Consider the following 20,271-nt stretch of genomic DNA (forward strand, 5'->3'; position numbering starts at 1 on the left):
ATTAAACTAATTTTCAGAACACTTAAGTTTATTTATTATATTTATTAGTGTTGTAACTCCCATTTGTAAGTGTTATTATTACTATTGAACTTTCTGCTTTTTAGAGGTTTATAGTGTTTTTGTTTTTAACTTTTATAGATAGGGATTTAAAATTATTATTTCCTGTATGTTTGTTTGTTAGAGATCCCTGTAAGTGGTTAAAGAGAGGTTGTTCTGGCTCATAACAATTTGTAGCAAAAAAATCACCTACCTCAGAAACCTTAACCAGCTTTCAAAACCCTAAGCCAACTAGAATTAAAATTTTAAACAATGTGTAATATAACTTGTTAGATTTGAATCAATTCAACTTCTGTTTGATTTTCTAGAAATCACATTTGAACTCAATCATGAATAAATTAAAATGACTATCTAAATGTAGAATGGATAATTATTTCTTTATTCAAGTAAATGAAAGGTTACGACCAGATATATAACTATCTAATTAATGATCAAAGATTAAAATAAGTTTCTTATTTGATGAAATTGTACTAAAAAATAGTCTATGAAATTGATTAAAAGACAAAGTTTGTGCTTTTTAAAAATTAGTTTATTACAATTAAAACAAAAATTTGGTATTTTGATTTTAAACATCCGGTTTATTGATGTAAAAATTAAAGAAAATAAATGAATAAGTCACATACGTCTGGGGTTCATGTTTAGTAACACACTCCTAAACACATTACATCCAGTTGTGAATGAATTAACCACAAATGGGACAAAACACCACTTTTACTTTGCTATCATATTTCAGCCACATGTGCACATGTTTAAGAATATACATGATCTTGGTGTCACTGGTCCATAACGTTTTACAATATGTTGCTCATGTTTGTAGATAACGTTCATGCCATGATGTTCTACCCTCTAACATTAAATAGCAGGGATGGCTTAATAAGATTTCTTCGGTCAAATGATGAGTTAGGGGGAAGTTATTTTATACTAAGGCAGGCCTCGACAAATCTGAGGCACTAGGTCCCAATGGTGACACAAAAGTTCTTTGTGGCACCTAGTATTTTCTCCCATTTTATTCCTGCATAAGGCTGTGCTAAATACAACTCGAACCTAGAACAGTACTGGACTCTTGGAAGTCCAGAACTATTTTTGCATTCTTTGAGTCCTAAATTGAACTTTGTTTCTAAGATTTTAATGATGGATCCAGCACCTCTTTGTGTTTTCAGAGTGAAGCATTGTGGTTACACTACGTTACTAATTTGGCATCATTTTGTTTTTCTTCTTTCTCTCAATTCAACCAATCAGTGCACGTTTAGATTCGGGCGGAACCAAAGGCAGTTAGTTCAGTCAATACTATCAAGTGATTGTTAGCATGCACTCATTGCTGTGAAAATAAATAAATATACGTAGCCCCGATTTTCTAGTACAAAACAGTAGTGAAGTTTGGTTAGGCACGCCTGGCTCCTAATTTTTTGGGCTGGGTCCTACATCTTAAAATATTTGTCGAGGCCTGTACTTAGGTCACGTTTTTCAAAGAAATTTACTACCATGACAGTAGTTCAAACTAACAGCTAATGTTTCTTATGTTCTTTAACTAAGGTATGCTATATTATTTATATATCGTGTTACTTTTTAAATTTTAGTTATTGTTTATTATCATACTTTTATTGTAAAGATTGTCTTACATTGTTAACCAATTTTATATATTAGGAACTAACCTAAATCTCCTAAGCTGGCCAAATCTCTTAGCTATACTCATTATTAGGTTGATTTATAGTTTTGCTCTGATCAGAAATTAATATTGATTCTAGTTTGTATTTCCAACCTTTCTGTTACGTTACTTAATCAGATAATCCATAAGAAAGCTATCTAAAGTCCTAACAACTTTAACAACTCCTGAATCAAGTTTCCTTTTAATTCTGTACATCAAAGAGAACAAGTCCAAGACTTTCCTCATAGCTTAAATGACATGAGCTAGGAATCATTCTAGTAGCCCATCTCACTACTTCACAAAAACCTGTGGATATTCATCCAGTTCTTAGGAGACCAAAATTGTACATTACTGCAAGTTAGGCCTCACCATTTTATTTGATTTCCAATGATAATAAGGGGTTATTTAGTCCACATAGGCTATTCCATCAACTTTCATTAGATATATCTTTGTTTGTGTAAAATAATTATATTATTCTATATTGTAGCTGTATAGCTAATCAGTGGAGAATGACTAGTGAAATTTACTAATTTGTTAATTAAAGGATGATTGAAAAAATAACCCAAAAAAACTTAAAACATTACAAATTAGATGTCAATACCTGCAGTGGGAAGAGCTCAGTTAAGCCATTGTGTAGCTTTGTGCTTAACGTTTCAGTCACTTGAAAGCAGTAATCATTGGAAACCCTAATTTCAATTAATTGATTATTTTTGTGATACAAGTCCATTTAATCATAATTTTTATTATTGAATAGTTGGAATAATAATTAAAAATACTTGTTGTGATCCGTTGGTTATTTTTATGGCATTAATTGATTATATCATTTAATCGAGTTAATCACCCAGCTCCATAGCTGGTACAGTACATAAATACATTTAAGCCAGAAATATTGAGTATGTTGTAAAATTTTGTAAAAACTTAGGCTTACCAATAACAAAGTTGTACAGTATAAAAAATGGGTTTTATATATTTTAAATAAATACAAACAGTACCCCAACTTGTTATACTAATACACTGACTTTGCTTGCACTACTACGTATTTGTGTGTGGTGTTTCTTTATGCTTCTAAAGTTCTGTAAGTTGATTCATCATGTAATGTAAATAGTTCTGTATACTCTCAGTGAAAATTGATTTAATATTGCAACAATTGTATGCACGTAGTAATCTTAGACATGTGTTATCTTATCCCAAATTTAAAAAAAAGTGTTGGTGATGTTTGTGCTAATTTCAAATACCCCCATAGCAGGGTTATCATTAAGGATAGCTGAGTGATTAGGGTCCAGGGACATATTTCTCGGGAAAATTATGAAAATTAATATGATTATTTCCTGTACCATTTCCTGTATTTTCTGGCTTCTTTTTAGACAACATTGTGAACAGAAATGGCACTGCTCACTGGCTCACATTTATATTAGTTATTGACTTTATCAGTAACAGTGCAATTATATTTCATAAAGGAATGTGATCAGAGAATGGGCATTAAATGTATACCACTGACTATGCAACAGGAAGACGTATGTGGTTGTACAATGTTTGCTACATTTTCACCACTTCCTGCTCTCTTGAAACCATATGACTTAAAAATAACATTGATAATAAAATAGAGGTAGAAATGGCATGTATAAAACCAGTGATGATAATTCATGCTTCAGACTGAATGATAACATTCTATCTCTATCTATATTTCCTACATTACGATCAATGTGAATACAGTGATCTAAAAGGGGCTTGTCAAGAGCCTCATACAAGTAAGAATAACATCTTTGCTCTTGGAACAGAAAGGTTCTATAAATAGATCCAACCATCTTATTGACCCATTTTCTTCACAGACACACTCAGTAAAAGATTGCAGTCCCTCTGTAGCTCTTTTTCTGTAATGCTAGGATTACAAGTAGGTCAGTACGAACTCCCATCATTGAACTTTAAAAATCTTCTTCCGAGTCCCAGTTACTTATGGAACCTCTTTACATCATCATGTGAAATTTAACAACAGTATTGTATAACATTTTGATAATATTTGCAAAGTAAGAAACCTGGTGCAATTTCATTAACTACTTTTAAAAATAATAAACAACTAAGATCCTAAAATGTATATTTTCTTTTCACAATTTTGCAACATTTACCAAATTATGTGTTATAATAAATCTGTGTTTTCCTTTTAGAAGCCAGTTTTATTTTAATATAATTTTGAAGACTGCCACTTTAACCAGAAGATTGTATTTTCAAACAAACAAAGCAAAATTAATTTTTTTCAAAAGAAGTATGACACCCAAAGTGGATTAACCTAAAAAATAAGATCTTTCTGAAATATAAGTGTATTGGAGGAAACTACTAAAATCATTTGGACTTTTTGTAATTTGAGCTGGTACTTTGTGGAGCACATTTATACATAAGAAATATTTTGTTTTTGGATCATTTTAAGAGTCCAAAGAAAAATATTTATGTAATTAATTATGTGTTCTGTGTTGTTATGTTTTAGTTTAGACAAATCTTAGTTTTTTTTCATGCTCTCTAGCTGGTTTGTTGGGCCTATGACGAGACAGGAGGCTACAGATCTTTTGATGGCAGAAAATGAGGCAGGAATTTTTATAGTACGAAACAGTAGTACTATACAAGGAGATCTGGTGCTGTGCGTCAGGTTAGTACTGGTAACTGTAGATGTATACTCTGGTGAGACTTGATGCCCTTTCCTTACGTAAAAATTAATATAAAAATCTTAAACATAATGTGTTGTTGAATTTACACTACTTCAAATACATGGATACTTACAAGTATACCTACATCTTTTGTTTTGGTAAGTTGTATCTGAGGAGTCAACAACTGGAGTTTTGTGAGTAATGACCTTCATTGTTCCTTATTGGTTATAATGTTTAAATTAATGTTTAAACTTAAGCAAAATTTATTACATTGTTAGTATGTGGATTTAGGATTAACCTAGCTTTTGTAAACTGGTCAAACTTTGTAAGATATTATTTGGATTATGGCTAAAAATATTGTTAGCAGTTAATAGAGAGAGTGTTATAATGTTCAGTCAGTCAGAACAACATATAACAGATACAAAGCTAGGGTACACACATCCAAACAAGAAAAACGGAATGCATCTTAATGGGATATCGTTAGGTCTACCACACTATAGCGTGAGGTCTACTGCTGCATTATCCATCCCTCATGGATATCACACATTTCCATACATTTATTTTAGCGATAAACACTTAATTTGTACATATCCTAGGAATGTGATAGACCTCAGGCTGCACCTGGGTAGGCGACATATGGAGGTAGACCTCACGCTATAGTAGCACCTATATGTGAATGGGTGAATATGTACAGTACGTGCATAGGTCCGGTATAGCCTTAAAATAATGGCATTAAATTATTGTAGCTTAATTTTGAACAACTTTTATGATATCTTTATAGAAAATACTTATTTTTATTGGTTGTGTATATTCAGAACTTGGATTCTTGCAAAATTATGTAAATACTTAGATTAAAAAGTCAAGTTTTCATTGAATTTTTTTATCTCATTATCTTAGAACTGTAAATGTAGCTTTAAGACCTCATTCTTGTGCTTACATATTTATGTGTGCATTGCATATAAGGTTAGGAATCACAGTGTGCAGTGAGTGAAGTCGAACCTAACTGTTTGAGATGTATTTACATAAAACAGTAGGGTTGCTGTTGCATTCAAGGTGAATTACATAATTTTGATTCATACATATTCAGCAGAGCAACAATATCTGGCTTCGTTTTAGTTTTCTTGGTCACATTATAAATGGAAATCATGCTATTTAAATCTTGGAAAAGTCTTTCTTCATTACAAAAACATGAAAGAATTTTGTTGTATTGAAGGAAATGGATTTTTCTGGAATGTTACTTTTGTTGAAAACATTAAAAACACCTTGTTTGTAAATAATAGTAAATGTTACTGTAAAAATTTCAAATATTACATATTTGTGTAGAGATAAAAAACTACTTTAAAAAAAAGTTGTGCTGTTAAAAATTTTGTCATTTCTTATTTCATTTAGAGAGGACAACAAAGTCAGTCATTACATAATAAATAAAATACAGCAAGGAGATCAGACGAGATTCAGGATTGGTGATCAGATGTTTCCTGATATCCCGTCTCTACTAAACTTCTATAAACTTCATTACCTGGACACTACACCACTTATACGACCAGTAAGTAAATGTGTAATTTGGACCATTTTGGTAATTCTTGAGGAACTTAGTATAATGGAAACAGTTGATTTTTCTGTTATTGAAACAGAGAAACTCTAATATTTACATTCTTATAAAATATTGCTATTGAAATATGTTCTTCTCAAATGAGATTAGGCCCGTATACCTATGCTCTCGTTTATTACATGCTAGTTCAGAAACTGGCTTTATGTTTGGATGTGCATTGTTCTGAATTAATCAATAAAGTTGAATTATAGTTTAGAATGAGAATACAAATGGAACAAGTGGAAAACTGTGGAATATCTTACCATCTCAACAATTTGTACTTTTTGATAATCTGTTGAGATGGTAAGATATTCCACAGTTTTCCATTAAATCCATCAGAACTTTATAGAATACATCATCGTCCAGTTTACTTTATGTTTAGTATTAAATCCATCAGAACTTTATAGAATACATCATCGTCCAGTTTACTTTGTGTTTGGTATTAAATCCATCAGAACTTTATAGAATACATCATCGTCCAGTTTACTTTATGTTTAGTAGATGATGTATTCTATAAAGTTCTGATGGATTTAAAGTCCAGTTTACTTTATGTTTAGTATTAAATCCATCAGAACTTTATAGAATACATCATCGTCCAGTTTACTTTTCAAGTCTGAGAAAAAGTAAGAAGAAAGTAGAATTTCCCACTTGCATTTTTCTAATTGCCGTGTTCCAGTTATAACAATTGGGAATCTCCTGTTTGCACAGACAGCATGTTACTGTAATCGTTAGTGCATCATGTGCATGTCTTAAATTTATATCAACCGCATGTTTATTGCTGCGGGCAATGCACATGTTATATTTCGGAGTTCAACTAATGCACTATTGGAATCAGTTTTTGTTCCTAGATGTGAATGACTCTGAAGAATTTCATATATTATTCTTGGTGGAAAAGTTGTAGTAAACTTTGAACTGTACTGTGGGATTTCATAACTACATAATAATATTTATAAAACACGTGTACTATGATTTGTTGAATAATAGTTACCTTCTAATCATTCTACTGGATTCATTCAAGTTCTTGTGAGAGAAAATTATGGTTAATTTATACAAAATCTTACATTATTTGAAGCCAAACTGTAAGTTCATTAAATGTTTGTGTATTCACTTACAATCCCAATCAGTAAATCCATATAATTTTGCCATTTATGACCATGGGTGTCACAAAGATATTTTCAGGGTGGCTGTTTATGTAGGGCTAATTAAATTATGAATCAGTAGCCGTTCAGTACCTGGTCTATAACTAGATTCATGTTAGTTTTCTGCGACCATCAAAATGCAGTTGAGATTTTCATGATGGATTCCCACCCCAGTGATGCTTATTATGCAGTTAAAACTGTTAAGAATTTTAACTATAATTTAAATCAGACAAAGTAGAGGTCAATTCTACATAAATGTATAATGATATGCTATTTTTTTAAATTCACTGAAACTATTACTTTACTAATACATTTACTTTGGGCAATGTAATTGTTTTTCATAATTTTAGCATTGAGTAATTTTAATAAAATTGACGGGTTTGACCTTGTTTAATAACTCGCTCTGTTTTGCTCAGGTTGCAAAAATTAATTAGATACTTGATCATTCTTTTGGCATGATTGTCATTTTGTATTATGCTATTAGTTTGGTGCTCGTCGTGAAAAATTTGAATAAACACTCTCCAGTTGCTTTTTGTCCTTTTATGTATTTGAATGTCCAGTATTTTCTGAAAAATAACAAGACGAATAATGTTGAATCGATCCTTATCAGCTTCATCTTGTCATAAGAATAGTGTATATTGTACTGATGTTTCTGTTCATTGTTGAACACAAAATATGCTTGAAAAATTAGTTAAAAATATTAATACATGATTGGGTAGTCATGTTTGAGTATGAGATGTTTATTTTACAGGCCGAGAGAAAAGTTGAGAAAGTTCGAGCCAAATATGACTTCACAGGAAGTGTAAGTGTGATGCGTGTTTTTCGTGTTATTGTATATTTGTTAACATTAGTTGGACACTTCTTACTTCATATTTTGTTGAGCTTCGTGAATGCTTTTTGTATAACACACTTCTGTGATGGTTTATTTTATTTTTTTTGTCATTGTTAAACGTTCTGAGGCTGTTTCCCCTTTAGTGGCTAATTTCTTTGAAGACCATAATTCTTAATTTGGTATTTTTCTCTAGATCAGTCTTTGCTTAAGAAATTTGTTAATGGTGGCAGAATCTTCTGTGTTTCTAGTGTACAAGTTTTCTTTTCTTTGCTGTTTTTTGTACAAATAGGATAATCTGAATTTTTTTCCCATCCAGAAGCAGCAGTTGCTGTGGAAGAAACAATTATTTTGCAGAAAAAATCAACATAGAATATTTCAATAGCTTTTGTTTGATAGTTATACAATAAAATAAAGTTATCTGAATTAATGAATGTATAACAAATTCTAATTGTTGACCATATCTTAGAGACTATCAAGTTCTAACAGAAAAAGGTTTGTCAAAGCCTTTGAACAGCTTTATTTAGTTATAAGAAAAGTGACAGGGCCCATGTTTTCAAAAAGAAAGATGTTGATGAATCTTTAAGTAAAAATTCTAATTATTGATTGGTTGGAATATAGGCTTATAGACATGAGACAAAATGGACCTTGTCATTCTACTGCTGCTGTTTTAAGGTTCTTTTTAGATAATATTACCTTCCTAAGCAAACTTGGACACTTCTATCTTTGTTAGGAACTCGTTTTATTTTAATAATTTTAAACAAAAGTTCAGTTGTTGAACTAAGTTGACTCAATCAATAACAATTATAAAAACTGTCTTGCATATGTTAAAAACATGAATTGTTAATGTAGAAGAAGATACACTCAAGTTTACATTTGTTTTTAAAAAGTAACTGCTATTTTTGTTTTGTAATCTTATGTAACGTTAGGGAGATGCAGATGACCTACCTTTCAAGAAAGGAGAAATATTAACAATTATTTCTAAAGACGAAGAACAATGGTGGACAGCAAGAAACTCTGTGGGCTTAACAGGATCAATTCCAGTACCCTATGTAGAAAAAGTAAGTTACTGATATTCATAAATATTACTGTAAGTAAAACAACAACTTGTGTCTCTCACAATTTATCTTTATTGGCTGAATATTTTCCATTACAGCTGCTTCAGGAGCTGTTGATAATCTACAAGTTTGTTAAGCTAGTTGAGACTAAATTAGAACAACATAATCATTTAATCAAGCATCGATACACGTGTCTAGAAGATTTGGATCATATCAAAAATATTATCAAACATTCTGAAGTTAAATTTTTGAAACAAACTGAACCAACAATGATAAATAAACAATAGGTGAAGTATTAAAATCATAGTACATAAAATATATCTTCATACTTATATCTGTATATCTTGTTAGGTCCACACTCTTCCCGATGTTCTCCCTACATGGAGTTCTTCCTTCCCAATATTAAAACCAAAAAAAATAATTTAAAACTAATTAATAACATATGTTTGTTAAATTTGTTTTAAAAATCTGCATGTTTTACAAATTCAGAAGAGGCTTATAATTAAGGTTTCTGAAAGAATTAGAATAAATATTATGGAAATTTATAGAAATGTGTTTCAAAGCCTGACCTTTTGTTTGTTAATCAGTGAACAGTGCAGTATGTTAATAATTATAGTGTTGCTTTTATTGGATATGTTTTATTAGTCTATTGTAACTTCTGTTCCTTCATTATTTAAGAAGTTCTATAATCTACCACATTTGATTGTAATCTTAAGATTAATGTATTTGCTTAAGGTGAAGTTTTTATGTTTTTGAAATGTGTATTTGTATTAACCCATTTGCAACAGGTATGTCAAAGTGTGCTTGTCACAACTTTTGAGAGAGTTACATTCAAAATCCAATTAAACAACTTTATTATCAGTGGAATAAATGTGGAATCAAAATGTAGGGAATAAATCAAATTTTATTATTGTGAAAGTTTATGCTCTTAATTTCATAAGAAAACATTAAAAAATCCTCAATCTGCCCTAGTATGAGAATTGTGACATTTACTATCTAGGTATTTCCCTCTTCTCTAATTTGTTTATCATTCCTCTAAGAAGTATGGAATTTAACATAAATTACTCATTATAATATAGGTATTACTCAGGCAAAGCATAATCTTCATAACCTTCAATCTTATTTGTTTACAGTGCCATAAACTAGAAAATGAGATCCTCTTGCTACGCCCACCTGTCACATCTTCTCTTTCACAAATTGTGAATAGTTCTTTCTGATGTTTAATATTATGTTATATGCTGTACAGAGTATTGTCTACTTTGCCTCCAGTTTGAAAATTTCTCTTGTGGTATTCACATTGACACGGTTAGCTAAATTTGTTTATCTTTAGTTTATTCCCTCCACACGTGGCTTCTTTGCTTTTAGGATCTTCTATAGTAGAAGAGTGTTGTTAATTTACCATCTGTTGCTGGTCAGTTCTTTTTCTCCTCTGGTCTGATTTTTGGTGCTACTCCTGTACATTTAGCATCACGTGGAGTATCTGCGATGTTATATAATTTTTTTTAGTTTTTTGTTTCATTCTGATATATTAATATCTTTATTCATTTTATATGTTTGGCACCTGCACATCCTTTATCTGTCTTACCTGCGTGTTTTTTTTCATTCGTCTTGTTTGCTCAATGCTGATTAGGGTTATGGATTGATCGGTTCCACCTCAATCATCTAGCGAGTCTTCCCTGTTTTAATATGTTGTCTTTAATCACATTTGGGTCGGCTGTTTCTGCAGGACTGAGAATGCCTACGATATACATTGTTATCTTTGATTTTTTCACCATGTGATAAGGTACCAGTTTCGTGGCTTGACGCCTGGACTTGTTTTGGTTCCATATTTTTTGCATTTTACCTGACTTACACATTTCGGGGGATTTTACCAACACCATTCATTGGATGTCTGGCTTCAGTTAGCTCGTTTCAAGTGGGTGTAGTCTTATCATACTCTTCCACTCCTTCCATAGTTGGCTCGGGTAGTTGGATTTTCCAGTTGGATAAGTTTTTTCTTTTACATTCCTCACATTCTAGTCTCTTTGGGGTGTGTGATTCTATCAGTAGGAGGCTTCAGAATAATGGTCTTCAGTTGAAAGGTCTTATCCCCTTCTCATCCAGTCACTTCTGCCAGTCCAAGGTGCTTTAGTTCACACTCTTCTTCTTCTTCTCCAGTTTCACTGATCCTGTTTCATTTCGACTTGTGAGAGGAGGTAAGTAAAATTATAGCATCTGAAGTTGACTTGTTTTTATAACTTTGAGACATTTTTTTCTAAGAGTTGAACACATTTAAATTTTTTCAGTATGATGAAAACCAGATTGATGGACAAAACTGTCGAAGTTCATCACCATCTACAGCTCAGTCAGGATCTAGTCAGTTATCACCAAACACTCGCTCTTCATGTGAACGCAACAGATATAACACACCTAATATTCAGGTAAAAACTAGAGTTATCACTTAATCTGCACCCAGTTAAATTTGTTGTTGATCCATGCTCATATGAAAAGATTTCCACAAGTTTAGGGACCTATGGATGTCATGATCTTTATTGCTTTTTTTTTAATGGTTACAATAATTCTTATTGAATCATAAATGGTTTTCTTGTATTGATGTTTGAAAAGTAGTTGTAATAAATACAAATATAAGAACCCTTAGATATATTTGAGTACTAACTTTATCTAGTTGAAAGCTTTAGTCCAGTAGGTTTTTGTCAAGTCTAAACAAATGGAAATTTATAGATAAGTATTTTATTACAAACATTTTAGAAAACTACAAAATACATACTTATAATAACATATACAGTATAACATTATACACTTATTTTAACAAAAACATTTAAGTCAAAAAACAATCAAAAAATTCTACTAAGATTTGTTTTCTTAAAACCAAAACCAAAACTGTTTACAAAGGAAAAGAGCAGACTTTTACCTTGTACATAGTATTAACTTCTTTTAAGAGTAACAATAGTGTGATACTCTTCGAAGTGTTTCACACACAGAAATTCATCACAAATTTACATTTTATAAGAACTTTATTTTCAGGAAGGCATAGTCTGCATCTTTTTCTGATACCTGTATCAGCAAGTGTAGGGAAGTAAGTCTCAGAGGTGATGAGTCCTGTACAGTTCTAGAGAGTGGTATACCAGAAGGACCTGGTCTGCTTTGAAGTAGAGGCTTAACAAGAGCTCTGACCGGGTCCATTCTGAAGGCCTTCTTGGATAATGCCGGCTGGTTGGTCTGTTGTTTGTACATAATGTAAGCATTTACAATTGTCAAGTCCAAAAGTCGAAAAAACGGTTTTTATACCATTTTATTGTCCTTTGTGCAGTAGAGTAGTAACTTAAGTGTTGGTCATTTGGGTCCACTCCTCCCATAAACTTATTATAGTCCACAATTAACTGAGGTTTTGTAACCTCTGCATCCCTCTCTCTTCATGTCACAGTTGTCATAGTACTAGAGTGTAAAGTTGGAAGTGCATAAATGTCTCGTTTGTCAGTCCACTTTACAGCTGTCAGAGTCAATGTGCTTCCCCTTTCTGTAGGTTTGTAGAAACCAGTTGCTGTGGGAAATACAGTCTGTCTTTCCTGCATGTCCCACAAGCATAGGTTTCCAAAGTCAGTAGTTTGTCAAATAATCGAGGGGAAATGTAAAAGTTGTCCATGAAAACCCAGTGCCCTAATCTATCGTACTTGTCCATCAGTTCCATTACAACACTGTCTGCTAAACCTTTAACTGGCATTTGTCCCTCTTTGCCTGTGTAGATTTTAAATTTCAGACAGTATCCACTCACAGCTTCTGCCAGGACCCATAACTTGATACCCCGCTTGACAGGTTTCTTGAGCATGTACTGAAGAAAAGCAATTCGACATTTTGTGCCCAACATCTGTTTGTAAGTGGTTAGTTCCTTGTTAGGAGAGTAGTGTAAAGCAAAAGATTTTAGTAGACAGTCTATGACAGGTCTAACCTTAAAATGTTTGTCATAGTTAGTGTCAGTTCTAAGAAGAGCATTAGTGTTGTTATTGAAGTGTAAGTTAGTATGGATAGCTAAAAACCTGTCTCTAGAGAAGATGTTAGTAAACCATGGATTATGGAAAGGAAGATAAGTAGACCAATAGTCAGAAAAAGAAGGAGAGGGCTTGATTCCCATGGCTATTGTTGCTCCAATATATACCAAAATGTCTTCATGGGTAACATCTGTCCATCTTACGGTTGTCTTCTTTGGGGGGTTCACCTTCCTGTTGTGGCTGTTTAGATTTTGCATATAGATTTGTTTCACTAACAATAAAGTTTAAAGTTTCAAATGTAAACAGAAGTTGAAACAAATTGACAGCTGTATTAGTAGAGGTTACCCGTCAGGACACAGGTTAGCCATCTTCCACACGGAAGAACATGAGTAGGTACTTCTTCGATGATCTGCACCCAGGTCCAAGAGTCACTGCAGGTGAGAGGCCTCCTGTTGGGAAGGACAAGTCCTAGTAGATACTGTAGCTCTACCCCTTCCCCTACCCCCTCTTTATTCTGCCTCTTCTCTATAGTGGTGGTGGTGTATGTTGCCTTGATGTACCTGGCCTCATCTAATGAAAATCTTTCACCAACTACTTCCTGATCTGTCCGTAAGACAGAATCAAGAAGAGCTGGCTCTAGATTTTGTTGCCATCTGGTTTTATAGAGACTCTGTCAGAGGCATTGACACATTAGCTGAAACTTCATCAATATCAGACTCCTCTGACAGAATGCCTTCTTCAGCAGACGAGAAGGACACATTTAGAAGAAATTGCATTTCTTCTTCACTGGGTTTTTTTTTCCTCAGCTCTCTAGCTTTATTTTTTACTATGTCCATTTCTAGAAGAAAAAAACATCATTAAATGTATGTTACATGTATCCTCTGTTGTGTAGTATTACACACATATATATATATATATATGTAATCTATGAGTATGATGTGTATCACAGATTTCAGGACTATATGATGTGCTAATATACAGAAACAACTACATTGGATTTTATCAACTAATATATATTGAAATTATTGAACAGATATATATGTAACTAAAAATTATGATTACTTACTTTGAAGTAACTACCAAAGGCATTTTGCATATCTGATCGTCAGTTTGAAGAAGACAAAATACTTGTACAAGAAGACTTTCGAAACCAAAACTAAAACGGTGTAGTAGATGGTAGTGGAAGCTCAATTTCTGTTGGTTGGCAGATAAGTGTGGTGAAAATGAAAAATTGGAATATCATTTATAAAAATGTGCCCAAATAACACCTTCATATACTTATGCTGCGAAATTCCACACACATCAAATGACCATAGTACTGAAACACCTGCCATGTAATTGGATCAGCCCATTTCTGAACCACATGATAAATGTTTTTACACATTCTAATTGCAATTTTATTACCCTGGGAAATTCCTGTGGAAAGTGTTGTAGGAAAAATAAACTGGTATATCCAATATTGTGTTCTCAAAGCAAGGGGAATGTCACCTCACTGAATATGCATATGTTTTTGCACTCAAGAGTTTTGTATTATGGTTGTACATAAACAGTCTTATAACACGAGTGATGGTTTATTGCTTTATTGTCTGCAGGTTTGTAATTTGTCGTGACAGTAAAATAAACACAGAAAATATATGGGATATGTTTAGCAGGTGAAACTGTCAGGAGAAGTACTTTGAAACTTCATGATCAATAATGAAGAAAAAGGAAACAGCTGCGCATTATAATTATGATTTTACAATTTTTCATTTCATTCTACTTCAATGGGTTGTCTACAGGCTGAAGAATCAAATAATAAATGTAATAACAGATAAAGTTAACGTTTTATTGAAGAAAAAAAGGTATATATGTATTTAGGAGGTTTCAGAGGTTGTGCAAATGAAATGAGATTTTTGAAACAAAGAAAAGTATTTTAAAACTTAAAATGAAAATCACTGCACTCAGAGTAGTTAAAAAAAAGAATTGATATTTTTACGGACAAATATAAGTAAAAATACTTCATTAAAAAAATCAGATTTTTTGTGTGCAAAAGGCTTCTAATGTTTACTATAAATCTACAAAATTTTGTAAAGATGCACTTAAAATATTAAAAGTTATTAGTATGTAAACTATAATGAGTACAAGTGGTTACGAGGTCGGTCAAATTGACCAAGCCCATGTTGAGAGAGTTAAATAGGTGAGCAGTGGTCTGTTGTGAGGTGATTCAACTTATTACCTATACTAGAACTGGTAGATTAACCTCAGTTGATTTGTTGTCTGTTAATTAAAGTGGATAAGCGTATAGGAAGTGTTGATCGTGTGGAAAAGAATGTGACAAAAAGTATTGAAAAGATTAAAGTGGAGTTAAGAAGAGGGGATGTTTTGTTAGTCATTTTTTGTCATCTTATGATAGGTGATGTTAAGAAACAACTTGCTGGCATGAATACTAACTTTGTGATTATGCCAGGAGCTGCAAACAAAGCATTTAAAGACAATATATGGAAACATTACATGTAAAATGTAATTTTGATAAAACAATTTCATCAGTTTTTCTAATTTTTTTATTACTACTATTCTAATTTAAACAATCTCTTTGTATTTAAGGTCATCCTATATTTGGAATAATACTATTTCTCTTTTAATCAAGCTTGTGGCATGTAGAAAGTTTTTATCTAAAATATATTTTCAACGTGTCATGATTATAGAATCTGGTAAAAATATTTTTTAGACAATATTAATTGATAATTTTCTTAATAAAATGATCTAGAAATGTACAGATTCATGATAAATTTTACTCTAAATGTTGATGTACAATTTTGTGTTAACATCCTCTGGTGTCTTATTTTTGAAGCTGGAAAATATACCTTGTCCTAATCAAATACAACTTCTGTAAAATAGTGTATTTTATTTGTTATAGAGAAAATTACCAGCATTAGCCAAAGTTAAGCAAGCCCGAGTTCCAAATGCCTATGATAAAACTGCCTTAAAACTAGAAGTAAGTAATTTTATTTCATTTTCTTGATTGTTTGAAGAGGCTCTTAAGTCATGCAGTAATTCTTACTAGATAATATGTAAACAGATTACAAGCAGAGAGAGTTTGTTGTAATGTGGAAATGAGATACTACATATTATAGTAATTATAGCATCTCTAGTGGCTTTAGCATTTGTAATTTTTAAGTCATCCCTAATATTTTTAAAACAGTCATAAAATTGAAAATTGTATTCTGTTTCCATCCTGGGATGTTAATCTGATGATTTAAGGGATGTGAATGAGTATGTGACCATTTAGGTAAAATTAGTTTTTTCATAATATAACTAGAAAGCTATCAGATGTAAGATTAAGACATCAGCAATAATTAATCTGGATGTAGTAAGTATATTTTAATAATGCTGTTCACTGCTAGATGTTTTACGGTCAACAAGTTTAGTTGTTGGATAAAGTTAATTTGCATGTTGTATGGAATTTTTTGAAACTGTTGTATGAATATTGTTTAGCTGTATAAAGAATTGTTTCTACTCTCAGAATGAGGATTTAACCCAAAAATGAAAGTTAAAATTGTATATTGATTGTTGTTTTTTTTTACCATATGAAATGTTGATTTTTTTTGTAGATTAAAATGGCAATTTTACGTCTACCATTAGTTCAGTTGGAATCACTGATATTCTTGTTTACTAACACTAGTGGGCATTAATTTGAAGTGGTCCTGTTTATTTATACGTGTCCAGTATTTTAACATATCTAACTAATGGATATTAGTTTAACCCTTTCACTGCAAAAATCGATTACCACTTTCGCTACAGGTATCTTTTTTTCTGTGCACGTAATGAGGTTTTAGTGAGTCACATTGAAAATTTAATTGAACTACGTTTTATCATGGTATATGAATAAATATGGCATAAAAATGTAGTTAAGAATCCAAATTTTAGTCATATATCAATTTTAAGTTCTTAATTTTAGAAAGCAATATTTAAAATAATCCTTAATTTACCCTGGAATGAAAATTGTGACATTTTCTCTCTAGGCATTCCCTCTTCTCTTATTTACTTACCACCCTTCCGAGAAGTAAGAAATTGAACGTAAATTACTCATCATAATGTCAGTGCTCAGACAAATCATAGTCTTTATAGCCTTCAATCTTATTTAATTACAGAGCCATGAAATAGAAAATCAGACTCCTCTTGCCATGCCCACCAGTCACATTCTTTCTTTCAGAAAATCTCAAAAGTTCTCTTTGACATTTGTTACTAATAACTATACCATTTATAACCAATACAAAGCCAAGTTTTTAATCTATCAAATGACATATTATTTAGTGCAATAGTATGATAAGTATAAAAAAGGTTGGGTTAAATGTTATCAACAGTCAACAGCAAAAAAAGACCTAGGTAAGTACTTTATTTCTTGTTTTTCATGTTTATTCTTTATTTATTATTATAAAAGTAACTAAAATCTAAAAATCAGAAACTTTTTAGGTTAGATTCGGTAAAATAAAGAAGACGAATGAGCAGCAACCCATGTGCTATGTAATTTGATAGAGTAATAGGAACTACATGTTCGCCAAGTGATTTACAACATGGATATTAGTTAAACATGGTAGCTGACATCTTGGTTATGTCAGGGGGTGTATTGTCACTTAATTGCTGGGAGATTGAGCAGTATATGAGCCAACCTCTCTTGCCTACTTCTGCCCCACTTCCTCCTGAGTCTTTCGGGCAGGGCCAGGCAGACGAAGATTGTGATTATTTGCCCATCCCCCCCAAGTTTGTCAAGCCTTTGTTTTCAATACTCTATCCCCCCAAATTTGCTTATCATCGAGCAGACTTTCCTTTTCTCGACCAACAGTTGTTTTATCTGTTTGGGGGTGAACCCAGATTACCCAAGCCTAATTTTCTCACCTTTGTCTCACCCTCACGACCCTGTTAAGGTACCTTTCCTACCTTCACCTTCTATCTGAGGCTCTTTACAGGAACTCTGAGGGCTTTTCTGCTGAAATCTTCTCCATCCTTACTTCTGTGTTGGCTCGTTTGTCATCCTCAGCTTTTGTGCTTCAACATGGTTTGTTTGTTGTTTGGACCTCTTTGGTCGTGATGTGGTTTTGGCATGGACCCGTGTCCAAGCTCCTTATCTGAGAGACTTCTGCATGGTGCCGTTTTTGCAGCATTATTCGTTTGAATCAGTTCCTGAGTCTTTGGAGTCATGGGTGGCCTCAGCCCATCAACATTCTACCCTTACTAACTTGGTATCTCGTTTTTCGCAGTTAGGGCCGAGATCAGCACCGGTTCCTGTCGCTTGACCTTCTCCTTCCCAACCTCTTGCTGTCCCACACTCCCTTTGTGCCATGGTTCGATGATACACAGTCTGCCAACAGCAGTACTGGTGATTACATGGTCAGTTTCAGCTCAGTGGGGTCTCATCTCTTGAATTTCGTACATTGTTGGGGACCTTTTCTCGCCGATGTCTGGGTTCACAGAGTGCTCTCAGAAGGATATGTTTTATCCTTTTCTCTTTCTTCCTCCCTTAAACTGGTGTTCCTGTTACCTTCCTTTCTCCTCGGGGTCCCTCAACACACCAGCATCTGTCAAAGGCAGTTCAGGACCTCATTGCACAACAGGTTATCAAACCAGCTCCACCATGTTCATGTTGATTTATTCCCATCTGTTTGTGGTTCCCAAGCAGACCAGAGACTGGCGTCCTGTCATTGATTTATCCGTTCTCTTCGCTGGGCATTTTCGCCAGGTCTTTGGATGACCAAGATGGATGTTTTCAATGCTTACTTACACATTCCTCTGACGGAGCGTTCTCATCCATATCTTTGGTTTGTCCATCGGGCTTCTCTAATTTGACCAACCAGCCCACCCACACAGCTTCAGCCAGTAGCTGATGAGAGTGACAGGCCAATTCTCATTCAAAGAAGCCTGTTGTCCATATAAACATGGAAGCAAAGGAGCAAACCATACGACAAGACACGTAAGGTGCGAAACAGGTACACAACTGTCTTTCCTTCATCTTGCCCAATATCTTATCTGTTTACTTCAACACCCATCTCAATCAGGCCCAACCTTCTCTCTGGCTCCATTCTATGGAATGGGCCATTCGGAAAGCCCTGTCTGTTCCCTTACTTACAGCTTGCGAGGTTCTATTTACTTCAGGGATGTGGTTCTCCATGACCCCTCTTATACCCCTGGGCAGAGTCCATATGTGGTTTCTTCAGTGGGTCTTTCACGATCATTTGAACCTTGCTCAGGATCCCTTGAAGACTTTTATATCCATTCCCTCATCTCTTGAAGTTGATCTCCATTGGTGGTTGAATAGGGCCCACACATCGGTTAGGGTCCCACTTCCTCCTCCGTGGCAAGATTTACATCTGTTCACGGATGCATCCTTTTTGGGCTGTGGTGCCTGGGTGGATCACCAGGAGGTTTCTGGTCATTGGTCTGTAGAGAAGAGTTCTCTTCACGTCAATGTTCTCAAACTCTTGGCTGTTCATCGGGCTTTGGATCATTTTCTTTCTCTTGCCAGCCACTGGCTGGTTATGGTCCATTCCAACAATTCCATGGTGGCTTATATCAACCACCAAGATGGCATCAGGTCCAAATACCTGTGTTTTCACACTATGGATCTTCTTTATCGGGCTCACACACATCGAATTTGTTTGATGGCATCATGTGTCAGGTGTTTTCAATCTCGTAGCCAATTGTCTTTTCTGACTGGATTGCATTTATCCCATGGAGTGGTCCCTGCATCCTGCCATTTTTCAGTGACTCTGTCTGCATCTGGGTATGCATCATATCAATGCCTTTGCCACTGTCCTCAATCACAAATTACCTCAGTTTTGGTCCCTGTTTCCCCATCCTCAAGCCTTGGCTGTCAATGTCTGCAGCCAGGATTGGTTTCATCTGTTCCTTTATGTTTACCCTCCCATCTGTTTACTTCATCCAGTGGTTTCCCTCATTCCTGCCAATCCTTCTGATTGCTCCTTACTGGCCCGCTCAACCTTGGTTCCTTTAGCTGCAGGTGGTCTCTCCCTTCCTCATCCTCTCCATCCCAACCTGCTCCACCAATCCCAGTCATTGGTGCACTGACACAAGGTAAGTCCCTACTAATGCTTTCTTTTCTTTCAGGAACCCATGCTTCAGCTTCACTTTCGATCCTGCTCTGTGGTGAATGATGCCTGACCAGGTGTTCTGTCTGCACTGTAAGCCATGTTGATTCTTATACATTTTCCATGGCTATGTATGCTCACCCTTGAGATGGGGTGTTTCACAAGATCACATGAGTGTAAATTCCTCATGATACCACCCATGGATGGCATGGGTAAAGCAAAATGGGATTGCTGCCCATCCTTGTCTTACC

The 20,271-nt window shown here is 33.8% G+C and overlaps 1 protein-coding gene across 5 annotated transcripts in view; it reads left to right on the forward strand.

Moving 5' to 3' along the window:
• LOC106472979 (adapter molecule Crk-like) overlaps positions 1-20,271 on the forward strand; it is a 37,544-nt gene that overhangs the window by 5,950 nt on the left and 11,323 nt on the right. For all 5 annotated transcript variants that reach the window (XM_013933649.2, XM_013933648.2, XM_013933650.2 and 2 more), the window contains exons 3-8: positions 4,218-4,340; positions 5,728-5,881; positions 7,817-7,867; positions 8,824-8,955; positions 11,238-11,372; positions 15,835-15,912. In XM_013933649.2, coding sequence (XP_013789103.1) covers positions 4,218-4,340; positions 5,728-5,881; positions 7,817-7,867; positions 8,824-8,955; positions 11,238-11,372; positions 15,835-15,912 — 673 coding nt within the window. The remainder of the gene's footprint in view (positions 1-4,217; positions 4,341-5,727; positions 5,882-7,816; positions 7,868-8,823; positions 8,956-11,237; positions 11,373-15,834; positions 15,913-20,271) is intronic.

This window comes from Limulus polyphemus, unplaced genomic scaffold (assembly GCF_000517525.1).
Source record: "Limulus polyphemus unplaced genomic scaffold, Limulus_polyphemus-2.1.2 Scaffold5787, whole genome shotgun sequence".
In the NCBI taxonomy this organism is placed as follows: domain Eukaryota; kingdom Metazoa; phylum Arthropoda; class Merostomata; order Xiphosura; family Limulidae; genus Limulus; species Limulus polyphemus.